The sequence below is a fragment of the Mya arenaria genome, chromosome 1 (genome assembly GCF_026914265.1).
Source record: "Mya arenaria isolate MELC-2E11 chromosome 1, ASM2691426v1".
NCBI classification, from domain to species: Eukaryota; Metazoa; Mollusca; class Bivalvia; order Myida; family Myidae; genus Mya; species Mya arenaria.
In genome coordinates, this window is record NC_069122.1 from 12,478,436 (window position 1) to 12,502,141 (window position 23,706).

Genomic DNA, 23,706 nt, shown 5'->3' on the forward strand with positions numbered 1-23,706 from the left:
TGCATGTATATATAAACTCAAGTTTGTGTTTTTTTTCAGGTATCTTTAAAGAAAGAAAGAAGAAGGGTGCTAGTTCCATCAGTAATCATTTCGCTGTACAAAATACGTTTTTAATTGAAATCAACTATTCAATTAATCTCAATTGCAAACAAGTACTCAATTAAAATCGAAGATAAAATGGTTTATTCCTATTCAGCAGATCACACGTCCCATGGAACCTTTGTCAACTTTGAGCTCCAGCAAGCTGTTCAAGTTCTAGATGTCCGTTTGACTTTTGTTCATCACACTTTATATTTTACACATAACATGGTCATTTTTATCTGGAACTACATTTCCTGATTTATTAATTATATGCGTGCAATTTTCTAAAAACGAGTCACAATAGTCTCTAATGGTTTGCAGAATTGATTTTTGTATTAATTATTTACTTTAAGGACAATTCACCAAATCCTTTGTTACAAACAAAATGGTTTAGATCAATCACTAGCCGTATAACCATTGGAGCCACAACGTTTTATCCCCATGTTCTAGAGCGTTGTCCCATAAAAAAGATGCCTTGGATTATATTAGCGAATAACAAAACGTTGTGACTCCAATGTTCACGCGGCGTTTAACAGTTACACGTCAATTTCGGGCTCCTGACAATTATTCAATTATGATTTGAATTTTGAACGCTGGAATTAAAATATCAAATTAAATTAAATATCGTCATTGATGATCAGAATTACTCAATTGAACCTGGACATTTGTTGATTCCACAATCGCTCGTTTCTGTGGAAGACCCTTCGCAATACATCCCACCTTGAGCAGGCGCAGGGTTATTACAGGATCTAGTGCGTCTTCTTGTCCCATTTCCACATGTGACGTCACATCCACCCCACGTGCCCCAAACTGACCAATCGCCATCGACTATAAACGAAAACGAAACAAAGCATTTTTTTTTGCGACAGCATTGATGGAATTTATGCAGTTATATGACACATGTTATATGTGGTCACCAGAGTATAGTTTCTAGCAGAACATTTGTTTGGTGTCTTATAAAATAAAAAAAGATAGAAAACCTACGATATCTTGAATTCTCTATTTTGGTTACGAAAATAGCGCCATGTAAAATATGCCGCGTTTCTTCTTACTCATTGTGTTCTTTTTAGTCGACAACTGGGCACCTTTAAATAACAGACGAGCTAAATATACAAAACTATGTTGTTGTTTTCAAAAATAGAAGCAATCAATAAACTGTTGTTTGGTTATTGCCAAGCATTTTGACACAAAAACAGACGATCTAGAAATTTAAAACTATCTTTCTTGAAATAGAATCAATCACACTATTGTTGTCAAACATTTCGACACGTAAAATTCATATTTTACAATATTCCATTAAATCATTCCTTTGTATAATTTATTGAGCTCTTAAACACACTCAAGCATTACAAAGGATAAATGAACGACAAATGCAAAAGATTGGCACTAAAAGTATATTCATACAGCTTGAACTTACCCGGGTCAACATGTTTAGCCATTAAAGTCCCCAGTGAAATCAGGCTATTCTATACCTTTATGATTTTAGTTTTGCACTCCTATTATTGTTTTGTCTATGCATTAATAAGGATTATAAACAGGTAAGTGTAGGCCGTAATCCGGTAAATAGCCTTGGCCTGATGCTTTTTAGCTCCACTGGCCGAAGGCCATGGAGCTTATGTCGTCACAGATTGTCCGTCGTGAGTTCGTGCGTGCGTGCGTGCGTGCGTGCGTGCGTAAACTTTTACTTTAAACGACATCTCCTCTGAAACTGATAAGCGGATTTTGACAAAACTTCACAGGAATGTTCCTTTGGTGGTCCTTTACCAAAATTGCTCAAATGGTTCTGGTCCATTGCACAATATGGCCGCCACAGCTAAAAATAGCAAAATCTTTAAACGACATCTCCTCTGAAACGGATAGGCAGATTTTGATGAAACTTGACAGAATTGTTCCTTGGGTGGTCCTTAACCAAAATTGCTCAAATGGTTCCGGTCCGCTGCACAACATGGCTGCCAGGGCAAAAAAATAGAAAAACCTTTAAAGAACATCTTCTCTGAAACCGATGATCAGATTTTGATGAAACTTAACAGAAATGTTCCTTGGATGGTCCTTTATCAAATTTGCTTCAATGGTTTCGGTCCACTGCACAAGATGGCCCCCAGAGGTAAAAATAGAAAAACCTTTAAACGACTTCTCCTCAGAAACCGATTATCGTATTGCAATGAAACTTGACAGAAATGTTACTTGGGTAGTCATTAACCAAAATTTGTTAAATGGTTCCAGTCCACTGCACACCATGGCTGCCAGAGCTAAAAAATTAAAAAAAACTTTATACGACTTGTCGTCGAAACCGATGATCTTTTTTCGATAAAACTTGACAGAAATGTTTGTTTGGTGCTCCTTTACTCAAATTGCCCAAATCATTTCGGCCCACTGCACAACATTGATGATTGTATTTCTATGAAACTTGACGAAAATGTTCGTTAGGTGGTCTTTGCTTGAACCTTTTGGCCAGTGGAGCACAGGCACTGATGTGCCTCTTGTTCCAAAGTATTTTGGAGATCTGCAACACCTCCAATCGCAGGTATTTTAACAAATTTCTCTGATCCAGATTCTCTGATGGCGGGATTGTGCATTGCGCTCATAATGCAACATTGTCACTCTAACAGTACCTTCGAAAACCGATTTAATCCCAAGTGAATAAATACATATTCAAGGCTAATAGCCCATATTCATAAATATAACATTTCATTTACACTTACTTGTGCGGACTTTTCACGTTGTTTTTAGTTTGTGTAATATCACTTTGACTTATGTGATTATCCGTTTTCAACATTAGGCCACAAATTCAAATGTACTAAATGGTTGTCTACCCAATCTGTCCGTGTACCTTTTAAACTCAGTATATATATATATATTATTTATATTAAGATTAATTAGTTTTGGGCTCAAACCGAACACATAAGTGTTGCATAAATTAAGGGTTTTCACAATACTAATTGGATGGGGTATGCCAACAATAACATCGCTTCAAAACTTATAGTTTAATTTAGTTTTGAGCTTCATTCTTTTTCAAGAGTACAACATGCATGCACTTTAACATGTTATTGTGTAAAAAGGCGTCGAGCAGATTTAACGAAGGAATCTCGTATAAAAGGTTTCTTAAAGTTCTATCATTATTACTGAATACAGTTTCGACAAATATGAATATGTTTTTGTGTCGAAACAAGTCCAGACTATCTTATCAACAATGACAGGTTGGAATGTTATAATGAATCTTCAAAAAATACAAAGATATTCACATCCTCCTAACAAAATGCAAATATCTTTTTTAATAAAGAACTAATCATCCAAAGCCACATGATATTCATGATTTGATAATGTCAAACACCTTTTCACCTGAAACTTTTCCGAATTTCGATACATGTTTGCGTAAGAATGCAAATGCTTTTATGCCAAAGTCTGGTAAAATATTGTTTTCTTAAAATGTGCTTAGCTCTCAAAATATGTTTGAAAATACAAATGAGTTATGCTTGCAAAAGAGTTAAGTATTGAACATTAATAAGTGGTACTGTTTGACATTTTGAAAACTTCGCGTTTTAGTCTATAGACCCAGTTATGCATTGCGGACGTTCCTTGAATAACGAAGCGAAATAAGCAGAATAGACAGTTTAATCAGGATATTCCAACGTTTCCAAAAGTTTTACCTATTGTGTACTAAAGAATTTTATCTTGTGCAGGCAACGTTTCTTTTAAATCAGTTGATTTTTTTTCAGAAGGGCATGCTTCAAATATTTATTATCAGCAGGCTGACACTTGGGTATTTGCATAGTGGTTGAAGAAAACATGATTGATAGCTACCACGAAATCTTGATAGATCACTATTTATTTTGATACGCATTCCAGCGACTCCATGCAGGTAAAACAAGTTTATGAGATTCATGCTTTTACCTGTGTCACAGAAATTGCAGTAACGCCTACACAATTCCCTTGCCTTTTGTGGATCTTTGCATACTGCGAAGTTGTCGTCTAAAATCTGACAGTTCGGCTGGTCGTCTCTACATGGTGCTGCAATTAAAATCATTAATTTAACGTTCAATATCACGAAATCAGTTAAAATCATCACATTTCAATGATAAATAAACCATAATGGCCTGAAATATTCGGGAAACTTTGAACATTTATTGTGTTTCATTTGAAATAAGCTTAAAAAGGCAAAGTTCAATATCATTATCTATTTTTAAATGTTCTATCATTTAAGCTACCTGTAGGTAACAAAACCAGTATAAAACACTGTCACCAAACATCAAAGTTAGCATTTCCATTTCAGAATATAACATTATAAAAAGGATAAGTTTATTCACTCATTCAGTGTGAATTATAATATTGTTATTATCCTAAAACAATGTACATGAAACAGCAAAATATTTATATTGAATGATAAAGTTGAAGACAGTTTGAATTAAAAAATACATATGTATGAAAATTTAAATGCTCTGTGAATACGTTCCTAGACTCAGTTCAGTAGTAGTTTAGTTAATTCCTCGAGACAGACAGACAGACATGATACATAGGTAGGTAGGTAGGTAGGTATGTACGTAGGTAGGTATGCAGATGTGTGGGTGGTTGTGTGGGTGTGTGGGATGGATGGATGGATTGATTGATGGATAGATGTGTAGATTGTGCTCTTTTTCTTGCCATGCGGATGTATAAATAAACTTCTATTTGAACTGATGAGAAGGTTGTATACGTACCGCTCGTTGTATTCGACATCAGAAATCCTGCAAAATTGTTTGAAATTATTAAATCCTTTCAAATATATTCAAAATACTTATAGTTTCTAATTCAGTAAGTTTGTACCATATGTATTTGATTTATTGTTACCTCAGAGTAAAAAGTACGTTCAATAGATCTCAATAAAAATATTTCAATTAAATAATTAGTTGGTTCTTAAGTCTAGCTTTTCGCTAACTTTAGTAAAAAATAAGATAACAAATACATACGCGGAATCATTTAAACTACCATGGTTTCTAGTACACACTTAATGATGATAAATCGGTATGTATATTAAATAATAAAGTTATCTGGTTCGCATTTATCAAATGCCTCCGTACTTATTGCTGTTGTATAGTAATGGAAACATATAACCTGCTATCTGTTAACTTATCTTTTGTAGATAATTAACTAAGTAGTAATCTTAACCATTTATATTTTCTACCATTTAAGTCTAAGAAAAACACAAATAATATATATTTTAAAGGTCATAAAAGAACAAATAAAATGTACTTACCATTGGTCGATATTGTCACCAAAACAAGTATCAAGGTTTTGAACACTAGTGCCATTCTCGTTTCCTGCGAAAAGTAACGAAGTTTAGACATCGTTATTTAAGTGATATTACATTGTCTTTATTCAAACCTTAAATCATGAATCTATAAAATAAGACTATCTAAGGTTTTGAGATACCGCGCACTACACAGAGGCTTTTATAGCTACTCGATTGGCCTCGTACAGATAAGAGCTCAACCCGGCTGTTCATGTTTGTGAGGGATACGGACTCAAACCATTTTCGATTGTTCATAGATTAATGAAAATAAAATGTTATCATTTTCATCATTTTAAAAATGGTAAGAACGTATTAGTGTTACGATTTCTCATCCCATGCAATAAATATGTAAACAATACCAAAAACATAATATTACAATGAAGCTATTTCGGCCTTGAACAGTTCAAAATAGGTCGTTTTGTGAATTAATTTCTTAGAAAAAGCATACACTTTGTTACATGAGTACTGTTCATATATACCTGTTATCAGAGAAATAAAAAATGAAGCGATATTATCCAACATGACCGTCATAAATGAGGGCTATCATTTTCAAAATGGCCGCCAACTGCCTTTTGATGTTTAGAAAAGACCAGTTTGGGAAAAGCGCCCGGTGAAGCCGAGATCTCGATCACGTGGACGCTAATTGAACTAAATAACGCGAGACGTCGCAAAATTTCATTCTGTTGAGGCGAATCTCCCTGAGTGAACAAACACACTGATAATTGAAAGCTTTTAAAATGACTGCAAAGCAATAGGCCGATTTACTTAATGGATTGTTCATTTAGCAAGGCATTGTTTTATAAATGAGAAAAAAGTGTAGGACAAAAGATTGACGGATGTGCCTGACCAAGATGAGAAATTTAAACATTATTCAATCGAAAGTAGAAACAAATCGCTCGTCAATGACAGTGTTCGTGCCTACAATTCGTTTTAGACATTCAAATATTTTGAGGAGGGATTCGTCCAAAACTTCATTTATTTAAACCGTGGTTATAAAGGCAATATTTTGAAGATTATTCAATCGAAAGTAGGGACAAATCCCTCGTCAATGACAGTGTTCGTGCCTACAATTCGTTTTAGACATTCAAATATTTTGAGGAGGGATTCGTCCAAAACTTCATTCATTTAAACCGTGATTATAAAGGCAATATCTTGAAGAGCACTTGCCTTCTAGTTTTTGAAGATGAATACTTGAAACAAAATATAGGGTTGAATATCGCACTCTTTCATAACTAAGCTTTCAGTCCTTTATTTTTTAAAGAAGATTTTGCTTATTCATGTTATCTTTAAAACCGTTTTTGGCGAGCACGTTTTTGGCTGACTCGGATTGTTTTGGCATGTGACTTCATTTTCTTCAAATATTTTACATTTTCAATTCATTTAGAAGGAAAGATTAGCGAATACATGTTGCTTTTATTTTTAATAATGTTTTCCTTATTTGTTCCCAGTTTTAGTACAATGTTGCTTTTCATTATATAACTCTATAACCACACAGTTTTAAACCTTTTATTTTATAAGGCAGACTGTGTGGAATTTTTATAGTTTCTAACAATGACTGCATCGTATCTTTAAAAAGATTTTGCATTAGGTGCTCTGAATAGTTTCCCTCTGTCTGCAGATAGAGTTGGGATCTCTAATCATGGAAGTACTTGGGGTTTACCTATAAGTTTATCATTATTTGTTTTATTGATAAGTTTCTTCAAGTTAATGCATACTTTGATAAGATTTACCTTTTGCGTTTTATCTTTATTAAGGATAGTAGGGATAAGAGTGAGGTTTGTGCACATAAACTAGTTTAAACCCCCAGTAAATTTACATTTTACTTATCGTTCCAAGGCGGTACCTAACAATTCTTGATAAACATACCTTTTTTTTATATAAAGTATATGTATGCACTGTGCTGTTTGTGGAGTTTTGTGCTATTCTTCTATGTTTCTTGTTTGTGATTTTGTGTTCTATGTCTTTGGCGTTTGCCCAGTGCCCCGAACCCGGGTTTATGTTTAAACATTTTGCTTCTGAGCTTGTTTCTGTAGCTTTTTGCATAAATATTCAAGCCAAGTTATCAGACGGTGAGAAAGGAACTATATTTTTGATAGGTTCACTTGTTCTGGCTTCGTACCAGGGGAAGTCGTACCAGACGTATGTTGCGCTGGACAGGTTGGCCACCGTTCTTGTTTGGGGAGCCTCTGAATGTGTTGCTTGGTTATGTCAACATTTCAGTTTGTGTAATGTCATTTTAACTTTTATTCAATAGTTTATAAATTTCAGGAAGAACCCTTGTTTTAAAAAATAGACGTTCAAAACGTGATTCATTCCATCCATTACCATAAAAAGTAAAAGAAATCAGCCAAAGTTCAATTATTTAGACTAGATAAACCCATATTATCACCATGCCCTCATCCAGTTTGTTCATTTTCCTGTTTATAAATGTGTCCTAGTTTGGTAATTTTAGATTATTTCATTTATTTGAAATGGTATTTCACAGAGAGATTATTATTAATTGAAAATCATTCTGTTTCAGCTTTGGTTAGGAATGCAGCCATATTGCAGTTGTCGATGATTTCCCGCAAGGGGTCTAAATAAGGTATCATGCACAGATCAGCTCTGCAATTGGAACGCACCATCCAGGCAAAATGGTGAGCCGACCAGTATTCACAACATCAGACTTGTAAAATAGGTGTAAATACATGCTTCTAAAGAAGACATTTAATGATGTTGTTACTTACTTGAATTTTAAAATATATGGCCTAAAACAGGACATCCCTCGCTCTTTAGACCGACACTTAACTACATTGCTATAACAGCTAGCTCTTTAGCAAGAAAGTTTAGGTACTTTTTATACATAGCGAATACAGGTAATATTTAAATATGACATTTTTTTATAGATTTGATACAAACTTATTAAAATAATTCCATCGGCCCAAATGTAATTCTACGTCATAAATTGTTCCACAGCTTTGAGTATGACTGAAAATCAAAATAAACATTTACGCTGAAACGATATATTTGTTCAGGTAGGAAAGTTCTCAAGGTACGGAAGACATTTAAAAGCTCTGGGTTCGACCCAAGAAACCCAGATGACAGATTTGTCGACATTGACATGAAGAAAACCCTAACCGAAATCCTGACTCATGCGACTTCATTCGGTATGCAGATGCAACGAATACAGTTACTCTGAAGCCAAAAGTTTCCATTGACAATAGCGAAGACATTCCATTGAAAATATGCTGTAATCCATTAACGAACGAAATTAACAATGCATGTTCGATCTTCATAAATAACCTTCGAGTTAGTCATGAAGAGAGACATAAGCTTGAGCGGCAAACAATAGGTAACTCGGACAGTAAATGGATGGATGCCAGACACGACCGATTAACTGCCTCAAACTTCCATAGAATATTCAGGCGTAAATCAAAAACCGCCCAAAAGCCGCTGTAGAAGCCTTATTATAAAAGCAGACCAAACAGACAAGCGGCTGGCATTTGGCCCTAGCAAGAGGACTTGGCTACAAAGCGATATTCCAAGGAAACCGGTGCCAGTGTTGTTAAAAGAGCCTTGTGGTGGACTGGGAATTTTGGGGCCTCTGACGACAGGGTAAATATAGCAGAAAACAAGATTGTAGAAATAAAAAAAAAAACTTCATCAACTTGGAAAATAACAATGGAAGAGGCTGCAAAGAAAAAGAAATGTCTCAAGCACAATGAGAATGATGACATTGTTCTGAACTCCAGCCATGAATACTACTCTCAGATCCAAGGCAAAAAGGGTATTCTTGGAATCCCAAAATGTGTCTTTGTTATCTGCACAAATGAGGACATTCTTATTCATGAAGTTACATTTGTCTCCATATTCTGGGAAGATTGTAAAGAAAAGCTTGTTACATTATATAAATATAGTATGGTTCTAAATGTTTTCTTCCCTAAAGTGAAACATGGCGTAGAGCCTCACGCGTATATGTTCGTTAAGTAATGATAAGTTCAGAAAGCACGTTTCTTTTTAGCTGGGTGAATGTTGCTAATCTATTTTCCTTCAATTCAAATACAGCATCAGTGTGTTGTTTTGCGACATTTTGATTTCATTTATTTTAATACTGTGTAAGGATTATTTATGACTGAATAGAAGTAAACAAAGCCTGTTTAACAAAATATAAATGTTATTTTGTTTTGCATTGTACATAAAACTTATTTTGATGTTAGAAAGTGCTTCCATGGCATTTTGACAAAAATACAATGTTTAAATATGATTGATTCAGAAGCAGCCTTTTAGAACTCATTGCTTATACCATTAAAATTTATTTTAAAACTTCGAAATTCGGCAAATACCGTATTCATTTATTAGCTTTTTTTCTATACATGTACACGGAGCTTTTGTGATGGAAATATTAAAAGTTGTGAACCGGTTCTTATGTCTTTGTATATCTTATGTTTAGTTATAACATGACACTGCTCGTCACTAAATCATTCACTTGACCATTAAAGAGATTAAAGTTTGTCAATGAATATTTACATTTAATGTTGTCATAATTTCCAGTTTTACAGAGACTGAGAACGGTAGTCTTTAGTTTACTTATGTTTAAACTTTTTGCTACTGAGCTTGTTTCTGTAGCTTTTCACATAACTATTGATATTTACAGCAGTTTTGTGAGCTGTAAAAAGTCGCCCCGCACTTACATTTAATGTTGTCATAATTTCCAGTTTTAAAGAGACTGAGAACGGTAGTCTTTAGTTTACATATGTTTAAATTGTTTGCTACTTCAAATGTTGTTGCTTTTTAATTGGGAATTTATACTAAACAATCAACTTAAAGACACGGTATGGTTATAATCAGTCACAATTACGTTTAGACAGTATATAGTACCATTTTCTCCAAGAGTTTTTCATCGTACTCAAATCTTGTTTAAAAACGGGGCTCATCACCGAATGCAAAAGACAATGTACAAAGCAGAAGAAAGTATTTCTGCACAACATCCATATCGAGTCTATATCGGTCAAAAGCCGGTTGTGTCTGCAACATAGTATCAAAGACAAGTTATTTTATACTGCTAGTTATCCTACGCTGCAGCATCTGTATTCTGAAATGTGTTTCTAATAAGCAAGCCTTCAATTAGAAGAAGGGGCTTCATGTCTTGATTTTGTAATCCTTCAATCAATGACGTGTCCAATTATTAACATTTCCTGAATGATGTCTGCACTTTGTCAATCGGTTATCAAATTGGCAATCCAAGAGAGGCGTAAATACGCCCAGTTTATCGTTTAATCCAGGATTACCCCTAAAAATGAATAGTTCTGTACAGATATGTACCTTTCGCACATATGTTGAATTATTTTATATCGTCTTGAGTTCCAAATACAACAAACAACGATGAAGCTTCAATTTATATTTCAAATTTTCTCACGGGAATATGCGCAAGTTGTGTTTTATAATTTATTTGCTTTTGAGAACCATGTTGAAGATGAAACAAGAAATGGTCTTTTCGACGAGATTCGTTTATTTGCAATAGAGAACGTACATTGGGAAATATATACTTTAATTGAATAATGCGATCAGTAACTTTATCAACTTAAAGACTTGACACAAAACACAAAAACATTCAAATATTGTCCCGCTTAGTATCTTAAATATCGACAAGACAGTTATACGGAATGAATTGCGCACTATATGTTAGCCTGTGACCATAACAAACATAGTCATGGCGACATTACGTGTAAAAGTCAAATTATAACAGTGACAAACACATATTTAAAAAATAGTTAATTTACCACGGAAAATATGTAAATAAATTTTTGACACAAATATAGTTTGTAGCCATTGTATCGGAATTTTTAATTTAAGATTTAATAAAAATAAGCATTATTATCTTAATAGGCTACACCTAATGATTGTTTATTTGTTATCGTTTAACGTAACACTGATAAGCGTAAATTGATACGCAGACGACATATTAATATTCTTGATACTTATGTTTTACAGAAATGACATTATTTTAAGTTTTAAATCAAAAACGAATTTAGCTGTGTACGCTGATATATATATTTATATATATATATATATATATATATATATATATATATATATATATATATATATATATATATATATATATATTAATTTTTATATATATATATATATATATATATATATATATATATATATATATATATATATATCTACTACAGATATTAAGGTGACCATATATATATTAATCTAGGCATTATGGGGACCGCTGGATTAAGGCGACAAAAATTGGTCTCCTTAATATTTTCAGTCCAGATTTGATGTATCAAATGTCAATAAAAATGTCCATTGACAGTAAGTTGATAAGCTTGAATGTTTATTTACGAGATAATTTCATTGTTTTAAATCCTATTATCTTTTAATATTAAAAAAAATATTCTTAAACTTTTGTGTGTGTATATTTGTGTATCCATAAAAATAGCTATTAAGGCGACCAGGGAAAAAATCATAATTTTGGTCAAAAATAGCTATATACTAAGCATTTTTTATTTGTTTTACTTTATTTAAAGCCTATTGTATATTATCCCGAAGTTTCATTCCATAAAAAACAGAAATAAGGAAATTCGATATTTCGTGTACCATCAGCATCCAAATTTTCAAGTATACAGAAATTTAACTTTCCGGAATATAACGGAAATTTTCGGGTATCTCCGTGGTACCATCTCCGTGCAATTATGCAGTATGGCGTTCATCTCTTACGGAAAGAGAATGGTAACTTGGTAAGTGTTTAAAATACATATTCAACGTTTTTTTCGTTTATTTTTATGACTTTTGTACAGTAGTATAAATCGTCCACCCTTTGGATGAAAAGCAAATGATTTATCCGGATTTTGTTCATCCGAAACTAAATCACTAGTATCAACATCCGGTGTAATTTTTGCTTGTATTTCGGAGAAACTCGATTGATTTCTAGCAAACTTGGTTTACCACTACATCGTCGCTTATTATTATTTGGTATGTTCCAATCTAAAAAGAGATTTGTTCCCTTAACATCTCAGATTTTAATAAATAAAAGACGAAATGATACAAATGCCTTACATTTTGTTTGTCAATGTCATGTCATTAGTCATTCTCATCACCTTTGAATAGTAGTCATTCTAAAATGCCGTCCAGGCTTTTTTTAATGATGGTTAGCCTGGAGTCCAGGCTAACCATCATTTAAAAAAAAAGCCTGGACGGCATTTTAGAATGACTACTTTGAATAGCAGAACAGAACGAACACTATCACCAATTCGTATTGTGGCTTTTTGCATGTGTCTTAAGTTCTCATATTTGATAATAAATGCAACAATACAATATTTCCCTTATTCTGCCACAATTATGCACCAGTCAATTGTAACCATGGCCCCCAGGCAGGTCTTGTTTATACCAGGGATAGCAGGGGAAATGGGCCATGTTTTTACGTTCCAGGTGGACCGGCAGTGCTGAGTGAATGCGGTGTTATTGTTTTTGCGCTGAAAACAGGGAATGGGCCTAACCTAGGATGTCCCCAGGGGCATATTTGACGGGGATCTGGTCATTTCGTAACCTTACCATTTCGTAACTGCTGAATCTTGGTTATTTCGTAACCATTTTGTTAGTAAATTCGTAACCGTCAAGAAATCAATTGCTCATATGGTAACCACCATTTAACAAATTGATAAATAGTACTCTTAGCACCTCGTTAAGTGCATTGTTCGAACCTGGATGTATATGGCACAGCAACCAAGACACCAATTGGGAGACATTACTCAAATTCTCACTATAGTAACAAGCCAATAATTTATGTTACTCAATAGTTATTAGATATATATATCATGCTTAATTAGAAATGATTTGTTATACTACCAAAATATGTTAATTATTTTCTTACATTTTGCTTACCGTACTTATAAACAATAATTTAAGACTGATCGCGATGTATTTTTGAGTAAAATGACATTTACATAAATGATCATTCTTGACCTATTTCATTGACTATATTTGTTTAAAACGAACAAAATTTTGTTCTGTTCTTTTCTCAATTAATCCATATTCTGCATACTTTATATCCGAAACCGACAAAAAACAGCCTAAAATTATTAGTTATGGTACAGTGGAAACTCACTAAACCGGATCTCCACAAAACCGGAATCCTCGGGATACTGGAATTTTATCAGAGTCCCGGTTTTCCCCTTCTATTTTCAATGTAAAAAAATCCCTACAAAACTGGAACCCCGGAATTCCGAGAAAATCGAGAAAATTTGTTAGTTGTCAACGTAATTTTACCTCACAAAACCGGACGTTTTGTTCAAACATGTCAAAATAATTCTGTGTATTAGGAATTCGCGAATCACGTGTCACTTTGTTTTGACAGCCGGTACGTCGTTAAATATTACACCTGTGATGTTGTGTTAACACGATAATCGATAATGATGATTGCGCTGTGGATTGACTGTCGCGCGATAATCAAACGATAATCAAATTTGTGAAAAGAAAATTGATTAAAACATTTATATGTTTGTTGCAGAAAATAAAGAACTAGAAACGGTTTTTTAGTGATCATTTTGAATGGTTGTTTTATCTAAAGACTTCTATGATTGAATCAAATTAGAGCGGTGCTTTAATTAAACTATCAAACATACTAAACAAGCATTAAATTACGAGAGTTGTTTTATTTCAAGACTTGGAAAAAAGATGGTTATAAAAACGCAGAAATGTTTAATTATGCTTATCACTTTTGCAAGTGCTTTAATCATGTCTCAACCTCCGTCTAAACGTCGGAGAATTGAACTGTCCCTAGAGGACAAAAGCCTTTAAAGGTTAACTCAGTTAATATATTGAGTAAACTTACTCCGTACATCGAATCCCCACTAAACCGGAATCCTCACTAAACCGAAAATTTTGCCCAGTCCGGACCTTGTCCGGTTTAGTGAGTTTCCAATGTATTAATTTCCAATAACAAGATACAAAATTAAACATATCGGCACATTTTTAATACAATAAGCATATAAAAAGCGCATACTCTCATTCAGCAAACTCACTACATTTTACAATACTTCTATGCAATTTAAAAAAAATGAAATTCTAAAGTTATATGGTCTTTATATTTAAAAAATATTGGCTTAAGGTCACAATTCCTCTCAATGGTAGAACATCTATGAATTAAAAAATTATTACATTTAATATTCAGCCTACTTATAATATTTCCTTCGCAACATAAAAAAATAGCTAGTGTGAATGTTTCTATTTGTCATAGTTTCAGAGTTTATTGGCAAATCGCACTACACTATTAGGAATAAAGAAGGAATACAACTACTAGATTTAACTTTGTTTATGTTGTTATTTTTATGTTTTATACTTACAGTAAACTTTAATTTTGTTAATTCAAATGGTATTAAATTATTTCCTCATAATTATAGGAGTCAACGGTTAAGATATGACCATTCGATTTCTTAACAGTTACGAATTGACTAACACAATGGTTACGAAATGACCAACAATGAGCGGTTACGAAATGACCATAATTCATTTGACAAGGCTTTTACCAGCTGTTTGTCTGTGCAGAGCGGGAATTTTACCTGGGATTGGCTGGACCGAAAGTCAAAGTCCCTGCTATTAGCAGGACCTTGGGGGCCCATGCTGCAATTGACTGTTGCATTATTTGGATTTTTTCTTAACTTTACGACACGCCCCCCTACAGTATTTTAAAGTCAAGTTTAGTAACATTTATTTACAGAAATTGGATAACTTAACATGTAAAGTAAACTGTACTGAGCTTTTGAACAAACCTACATACTTATAAATCAAAATTGATATTTTAGGGTCTACACTGAATAAACCCAAAATGTTAGTTTTGATTTGCTAAATTCGAACAGTATTTAGTCTATCCACACAAAATTTACAGGATCATCAGATAACAAATTTTCTAAAAATTCTCTGTTTGCCAAATAGGGAAGACAGGTTTAAGTGGGGTTAAAAGGTTGCTATCTGTGACCAAAAAAATACTGTTCAAAATTGTGAGTATTCATTTATCTTTCGTTCAGTAAAGAGCATGCAATGGCATAGTGGTTGGATTAGATAATCTGACAGCGGTGCTGGACGTCAGGAGTTCAAATATTGTTGTGTGTTGAACATGGGCAATTTGCTCTGCCATTTTTATAGATAATTGTGTATTCCAAAGGTATTCTTTTGGTAAATTGAACTCACAACAGTTGTAGTAATGTCTTAGATCCAGCTTGGATAACTTGGACACAGTAAGCAGTTCACACCAAGGGAAATTCTCAGATAAAACAGCGCTTATGAACTTGAACATTACATTTTTCATTGAGACAAAGAAAAAACATTATTGCTGATCTTCTGAAAACAAATCTTGGATTTAAACTAATCACCAACAAAAATATATGCATTTTAATCACACAATGTAAACAACTGCGCCACAGATCTTATCTGTATGTTTAGGGTTTTTAAAATTTAGCAGTTAAATATAGATTAGCATACTGGTAGGTCTGGTTGGTCTGTTGCTTTAGATGCTAAGTAAACATAATGTCAGTGATTTCATCACTATTTCTATTAAAATATCAGTTTTCTTCTTCAGAACTTCTCACATTTGCACCATTTTTTACCATTTGAATCATAAAAAGATAACAAACAAACACGGATGGAACATTTGAAAATACAATTCAGTTGGTTTCTATTTTCTTGCTCATTTTTGCTTGAAATTATTCTGCTTGAATGTGATTTTTGTTGCTTAAATTTGAACTTAACTCTTTGTGAATATTTAAGGAATGTAAGGGGTCAGATTTCAGATTGCTCATTATTTCTGGAACACTAAATACTTTATTTGATTGTGTACACTGCACTTTCTTGTTAAGCATTCATCCAAATCATTTGGGTAAACATTGGCAGAAAAACTGCTTTTAGATTTATACTGGTCATCAAAACCGGCACTGACAAAACATAAGATGTGTTTAATTAATGTGCGGGAAAGAGGTTTAAAGGTGTCCGCCCACAACGAAATGCTTGCGGGTCACAGTACCCCTTCAAGTAGTTTTTGAAAAAAATGATTCTCTCTTGTCTGCAACTTCAAAACACACTTTTTGGAACAGGACACATTTTTCTGATATTTTATCCAGTTTGACTGCAATATAAGTTGTATTTATCAATCAAGTAAAAAATGACATTTATATTTCCATAATTACCTGGTAGTTATTTGTGAATTTGTTTTAATTCATGGATAGGTTTATTGCGAGTGCCATGGAAAGCTGGAACTTTTCACAACACAACACAATATGCAAACTGAGAATGAACTGTGTGTGCCGGCTTTGTGAACAAAAACGCAAGGCGGCTATGGTTAGTTGCGTCAAGATATCCTTGGGACCGCCCCCCCCCCCCCCCTGGACACACAATACAATTCGTGTTTCGCTGATCTGTTGGCTGGGATCAGATCATCCATTTGGGGATTTAGATATGTTACCCCAGCCAACAGGCTGAATGTTTAATTTTACTCAATACTAAGCTTTGTTTTAGTGCGAACATCAACATGTTTATCTAATTGCAGTTGCTGCTTGGGACAATAAAGTTAAGTCAGCAACCGTCTATCAGACTGCAAGATTCATCTCTTCCAAAGGATGTCGTACCTTTCCAGGTGGGTGTGCATTGATTGATTGATTGATTGATTGTGAGTTTGTGTAAATGAATAACTGTGAAACCATAACCAAATTTTGGGCTGTAAAGGTGTGTATGTGCATGCTTCACATATTCTCCGTCCTGGTTGGCATACTGGACCGTCATCAGACACTCTGCCATGAATGTTAGAGAGTTTAAAGCTATTTCTTATTTTCCTGTGTAACTTTATTGATGTTAGATTAAATTTACGCCGCCGTGTTACTGAGTAACAATTTGAAATTGGGCCAAAATCATCAAGCGTTGCATAATCTTTTTCAAACTTCTGCGAGATTTCTGCCCTTGACAATATTTGCTCGCAGCCCCGCTCAAAGTTGCACTTCGTTCAGTATTTGAAAGCTTACGGATACACTTTTTTGTTAATTTGAGATCTTAATGTGGCTACTTCTAAGTAAATAGATGCTCAAAGTAACTAGATGCTCTGGGTGTTCACTGGGTGACAAAGGCTACCCAGTATTGGTTGTTTCTTTTTTCTGAAAAGATGTTTCTAGTGAATTGCCCAGTTGCAGTGGTTTTGACGCCACAAAACCAGCATAGCTCCATGACAGATATATAAGTTTTCATCATTGATGTCAGTACTGCTGTATTGGAGGCCTCACAATTTCTGTGTGGAAATGTCATCTGATACACTCATAACGGCGTATTTCTAGCATAGCTTTCATAAGTGCATGGCCATTCTCTGTCATTTTCAGATACACTGTGTTTTGTGTGGATAAGAAATGCAGAGTGGTACCACCAATCACCTAAGCCACCATTCCCCTAACAGACAATAGGCTCATGGGGACAGTTCCTGCAATTTACAGAAAAGCTCTCAATTGTAGCCCTACGAACTTCAGGTAAGCGATAAATCTGGACTTCAAGATATCTCTGTACTCACTGTAAGTTTATACTTCATTTGAACAAAACATAGGGCCGAATTCAGAACAATCACTCTCACTCACACTCAATGAGTTAATCCTCTGTAATCACATAACGGTCGAGATATTTTCGAGTGAAAGGTATATCCGTATTCATAGGTGTGAGTGAGACTCAAGTGTTTTGCGTGAGTGGGACATTTGTGAGTGCTCCGCTAGGCCACTTGAACCGCCCTCGAGGACTGGTTGTGAATAGGAATTGAATGAGTGTATGTGAAAAAAGTACATGGCAAGTAGAAAAGATGAAATATATCAAATATTTGGAACAAATAAGGGACATGCTCATTCCCAGACAATATTTAAGAGACCGGGATAATCCATTGAAGTACATGTTCATTCAATAACGTGGCCATCTATAAACAAAACAAATTCAAAAGGATGCGCCTATCATATATTTGTTTTGTTTCGCAATGATCTTGAACCCCCAGCAATGTTGATGTTTGCAATTCATCAATGGCTGCAAAGACAGGCAGCTAAAGGTACGTGAAGTTAGCATCCTAGCGGCATGAAGTTAGCGGCCTAGCAGCGTGAGGTTGGCGGACTAGCGGCCTAAATTTGTTATCTATTTCAAGGTTCAATGGTTTAAATGGGAAATATGATAAATCAATGTTTTTAGTCGTACATTAGCGGCCTTAAATTGTTTTCTACTTCAGAGCATTTTTATATGAGTTTTCTTCTAAAACAATGCTAAAATAATTGTATTCCTATGCAAAATACATCACGCTTGAGCGGTCTTGCGGCGTGAACTTGGGGGCCTGGTGGCCTAGCGGCCTAAAAATCCCCAAAACTCAATCCAGCAGCCCAGGGGGAAATGCTGATATTCGCTAAAGGATGTTGATTTATGAAAAGGACATTTAATTTATCATTGTTTTAGAAAAGAACTCATATAAAATGCTTTGGAATAGGAAACAATTTTAGGCCGCTAGTCACATGAGGCGGCTAGGCCGCCAGGCCGCTAACTTGACGCCGCTAGACCATTTCATAGCGTGGTAAGGGAATTGATATGTATTTTCCAGCCTACATTCAGCTTGATTATTATTACTATTATTATTAATATTATTATTATTATAATTATTATTTTCATCATCATCATCAGCAGCAGCAGCACCACCACCATATCATCATCAACATCATCATTATTATTATTATTATTATTATTATCGTCATCTTCATCCATTTTCCCCTACATTTCTTGAGTTGTTTTTCACTCCGAGGTGTTATTTCCCCATAAGAAGTAGATTCATTCGCTAATTCTATCCATCTGCTATTTTTTCAACTTCCATTTTTTCAACTTCCATATATTATTTTCAAACGCCCAAGACCGCTTTATGTAGAATACAAAAGCAAGATTATATATGAATACATATTTAAATTATGTGATACAATGGAAAACGGCTACTTATTTAAAACAGCAACAACAACGACAACAGAAAACATGCATTTAAACGTATTTTGCAACAGTTATTTACAACCCAGAACATTTATTTTTATTAACCAATTGTTTTAAAATGTAAATTTCAGTTTCAGAATAACACTTTTTATCATTTGTTTGTTGCCATAACTAACAATAAGGTACTCGAATCTCAAATAAACATATGTTTACAATGTATAATGTAAACATCACCATAGTCAAACAGATAATCCGATATGATCATGTAAACATACGTGTATAATTATATACTGTATTGCTCACTTGATGAAGTGGAGTGTTAGCGAGGCGTGTGAATACGAACAGATCACTTGAGTGTCACTCCCCATATTCCACTCAAGTGATCATTTGAGTGTCCCTTACGGGAATGTGGTTGGAGTGTGAGTGAGAGTGGATGTTCTGAATTCGGCCCTTACAATTTCAGCATCAAAATCCAGGTTTAGATCCCAGACCGAACTTTGTCTCCTTCATTAAACTTAATTTCAGATTTTCTATAAGCCACATACATGTTCACTACTTATGACGGATAAGAACTTTCGCAAATTGATTATAAATGCGTTTTCCCAGATTTACACCCTCCTCTTGCAGATACTGCCGACGGTGAAGCTTGGGTGCACCTGGCCGGTTTTCCAGCCGTGTGGAATCAACATCTCCAGCTGAACTGGGGCCGGGAATTATATAAGACTCCTTAGCAGCATGGTGAGCTTTTGCGTATTTATTTCCAGGCTCTTATACCCAGCCAGACTTCTGCGTTTAAGCTTTCCTTTCGTCATTTTTTTGAATAACGTATCTCAAGTTTTTCAATGAAATCACAACTGTGACACCTTTGGAGACTAGATTTAAATTAAGGAACCATTATGTGTAGAAAGCCTTTTGGGTGATTTAAAATCAAATTAGTAAACAGGATTCTCATGGTTCATGGTTTATAATTGGCCTTGTGGACCTTTCATTCTTTACTTTGGTAACAGCCGCTTAAGTATGTAAGAAGGGGGGGGGGGGTACAGATGTGATAGTAAACAGTGTTTAATAAGGTATATTTGTTTTTATTTTATCACCATTTTGAAGGTAATGATTGTGTTAAATCAGGGATAAGTAACAAGTTTAACACAAACACTGTAACATGTTCTTTATATCAAATAAATCTATAAATTATCTCTGGAGAATTTAGTCTGATCTCCATTTCTCAGAAAATGTAGCTGTCTAAGTGCCTTTTCCATCAATGAGTATCACTGTCTTTAAATTGCTGTTGCGGTACAGTTTAAATAGCAAAAGTTTTATGGCCCTGCTTGTTTGCAACTCCTCATTCATTTTTGTACAGCGAGAAAAGTAAGGGAATTCTAGAGATTTACTAGAATTATGGATTGTTTTTCATGAGTTACACAGTACATAAGGAGGAATAAGTGTGTACACAACTCCTCATTTTATTCCTGTTTATTATTTATATATGTAACATAGATGTGTACAAGACTTAGAAACATGACATAAAAGAGCTCACTTTGATAAATTTTCTCAAAAAAAGATATCTTTACTGTTAAAGTAAGAACTTTTACTGCATAGTAAGTAATGTCTTCTGCTCATCTTTATGACATCATTACATGGAATGGAAACTTCCCAAGATACATTTCCACATGGCGCAGCTCATTTATATATATTGCTGATGGATTGTTTAGAAAGGGACAGTTTTAATTGGACAAAATGTTTTAATCGCCATTTTACAGAGTGCCAGCCAGTCATTGCTGTTCTTGCATTGCTGAGGAGGACAGTCCTGCCAACATAACAGTTTGTTCAATAACAGGTAAAAAACTGGTCTCACTTTACATTTTCAACCACTGCCAGATAATATAATCTTATATAATGATAACTCCTTCTTCACAACTGGTGTTAAATATACAATGATTAAACAAACAATAAAATGAAAATTATGCTCTTTAAACTCAGAACCATTATTGACTGTCAGATGCTACTGGTAAATGAACTGGTCTTGATGTCCTTTTCTTGAGATAATTACTATTTGCATATTACCCCGGTACTACTATTGTACATTCAATAGAAAATCGTCTTGTTTGTATTGTTAAATGGCTTTATAATGTTCCCCACTTCCTGATTCTTGAAAATTACGTGAACAAATGACAATCCTACTACCATTTAAAGTTTGATTAAATTTCGTACAAATGTGTTTGTTATAATTTGCCTTCTGCTTAAAGTAAGGGTATATATACTGGGCAAGAAGTGCTGAATTTCATCGTGAATGACAGTGATTATCCATAGTTTGAATTTGGTTCGGACATGTTTGACGGGAATTCAAAGACATTTTTTTGTCATCATTTTCGCATACATTGGTTCATTCTAAGATAAAAAATATAACCTTTTTCAAAATGTTTAATCTGTGAGAGTGCAGCTTTAATAGACCTGTGAAACTAAACTCTCAATCAAACTTTGGTAAAAGATCAAATGCGGGGCTCCGTGTGTGGCATAGACTGTGTTAATTTTTATTTAATATGATGAAGAGCTAGTTAAGTTATCTTTGTTAAAAGTCTTTATTTGAAGCAAAATATGTTTCAATAACCTGCATGAATTTTCTTCACTGGATATTGATTTATAAAAAACATTGCTCCAGGGTGCGGAGCTATTTTTTGCTATATGTCTATATGGAAAAATCTTCTCCTCAGAAGTCAACTTTGTTCCCCAATGTGCAAGGCACAATCGGTGAAAATAATTTCAATAAAAGTCACTGATTATTATTATTGTTATTATTATTAATAAACTTTTACTATTTCAGGAGACAAACAGAAACACAGAGGTGCTATACATTCTGATGGAAAAACAAAAGCATCTCCCATCATTTTGGCGTGGCTCAGATCAAGAGGAGAATTTTAAGAAAGGTAATAACTGAGCGACTAAGAACATGCAAGTTGCACTGGTTAGAGTGTAAGACCCATCTCCCTTCATAAGTATGATAATCATCACTGTATTAAATCAAGAAATTGAAACGTAAGTGTCTTGTCTTTTGGAGTGTTTTTGAAATATAATATAATTTTAAAAAAACTAAATTATTATTTAATATGATTGTGAATGTGTGATGTTTTCTTCTGATCATTCACTCTCAAAAACCAGATACTAAAAACATATTTGTAGATTTTTTTGTTTTACTTGTAAATATAGTTTTAAGGTTGTATTTTAGGCAAAGCCTTTTATTCTGCTCAATACAAACTTAAATATTGTAAGAGTTATGGCCCTTTGTAATTTTTTAAACAAATACATTTTTTTATGTTTTTGTAAGCCCATTATTAAGGGACTTTTAATATTTTCACCAGCTGCATTATAAAGTCAGACCAAAAGTGTTCAGTAAGTGTCCAAACAATAACTAAGTTAGAATCCTTTCTCAAATCAAGTGAGTGATATAGGGCCATCTCTGTGTTTGTCTGACTAAAAAACAATAATCAATCTTTGAGTTAAATTGACAAATATTGTTGTAGAATGTTTTGTGAAGACATACAATTGGATTACTTTTGTGTCAATAGGATTAAGGTTTCTGCACATAAAAATTATTTAGAATTGCATTTGGGTCAGTCGGTTCACGTTCAATATTACTTGCAGTATAAGTGGAAGCAGTGACTTAAAATTAATTACCAAACAGTTTCTGCTCAATTGCTTTGAGTTAACATACGAGTTATGAAACTTGGAATACTAGTTCTTGGTGGCATAAATGAAAGACCTTGTTTTGTCACATTGACTTGTTATCAAGCACTAACTTCCTCTAAATTCTCTTCAGGTGATGGTTGGGCACACACAAGAAGACATAGATCACAGGTGTCTAGCCATATGAGTAGATAGGAGTGTCACACTCTGCCAAACTTACTTCATCAGACGAGCAGAAAGCTTCTCAAGATCACGCACTGCACACTAAGACATAGTCTTTGACTACAACAAGGTGATGAAAGTACAGAGGTCCAATTGAAATCAATTCTGTGCTGCTGTCATTTCTTCATTCTGGAAGTCGATGGACATGATTTATTATGGCATCAAGTGTGCAGTTTGCCGACTATCAGCAGTCTTGTTCACCAGCTGTGCAACTTGAGCTGGTAGCTTTATTGCTTGAAGCCACTGCATAAGAGGGGGAAAGTGCAGGCTCATCAAAAAGTCTCAAAAGTTGAAACTAGGAAAAGAAGTTTATCAAGAGTGTGAATCTATTTTGAAAACAATCGTTACAATGATTTGGTTTCCTTTGAAACTTCATACATACTATGAATTAAGATGCTTAAATAAAAAAAACGCTATTCAAATATCAGGAAACTGCCTTTTTCATACTAAAGGGTAAATGATGTCGCCATTTCCTGTATGTATTTAAATAAGATATG

The 23,706-nt window shown here is 34.1% G+C and overlaps 1 protein-coding gene across 1 annotated transcript in view; it reads right to left on the reverse strand.

Moving 5' to 3' along the window:
* Positions 1 to 724: 724 nt before the first annotated feature.
* Positions 725 to 23,706, reverse strand: part of LOC128223403 (ectin-like) — a 31,357-nt gene continuing 8,375 nt past the window's right edge. Inside the window, exons 2-5 of the mRNA XM_052932719.1 lie at positions 5,312 to 5,375; positions 4,776 to 4,802; positions 3,973 to 4,089; positions 725 to 909 (exon numbers count right to left, since the gene is read on the reverse strand). Coding sequence (XP_052788679.1) covers positions 725 to 909; positions 3,973 to 4,089; positions 4,776 to 4,802; positions 5,312 to 5,366 — 384 coding nt within the window. The 5' untranslated portion in view covers positions 5,367 to 5,375. The remainder of the gene's footprint in view (positions 910 to 3,972; positions 4,090 to 4,775; positions 4,803 to 5,311; positions 5,376 to 23,706) is intronic.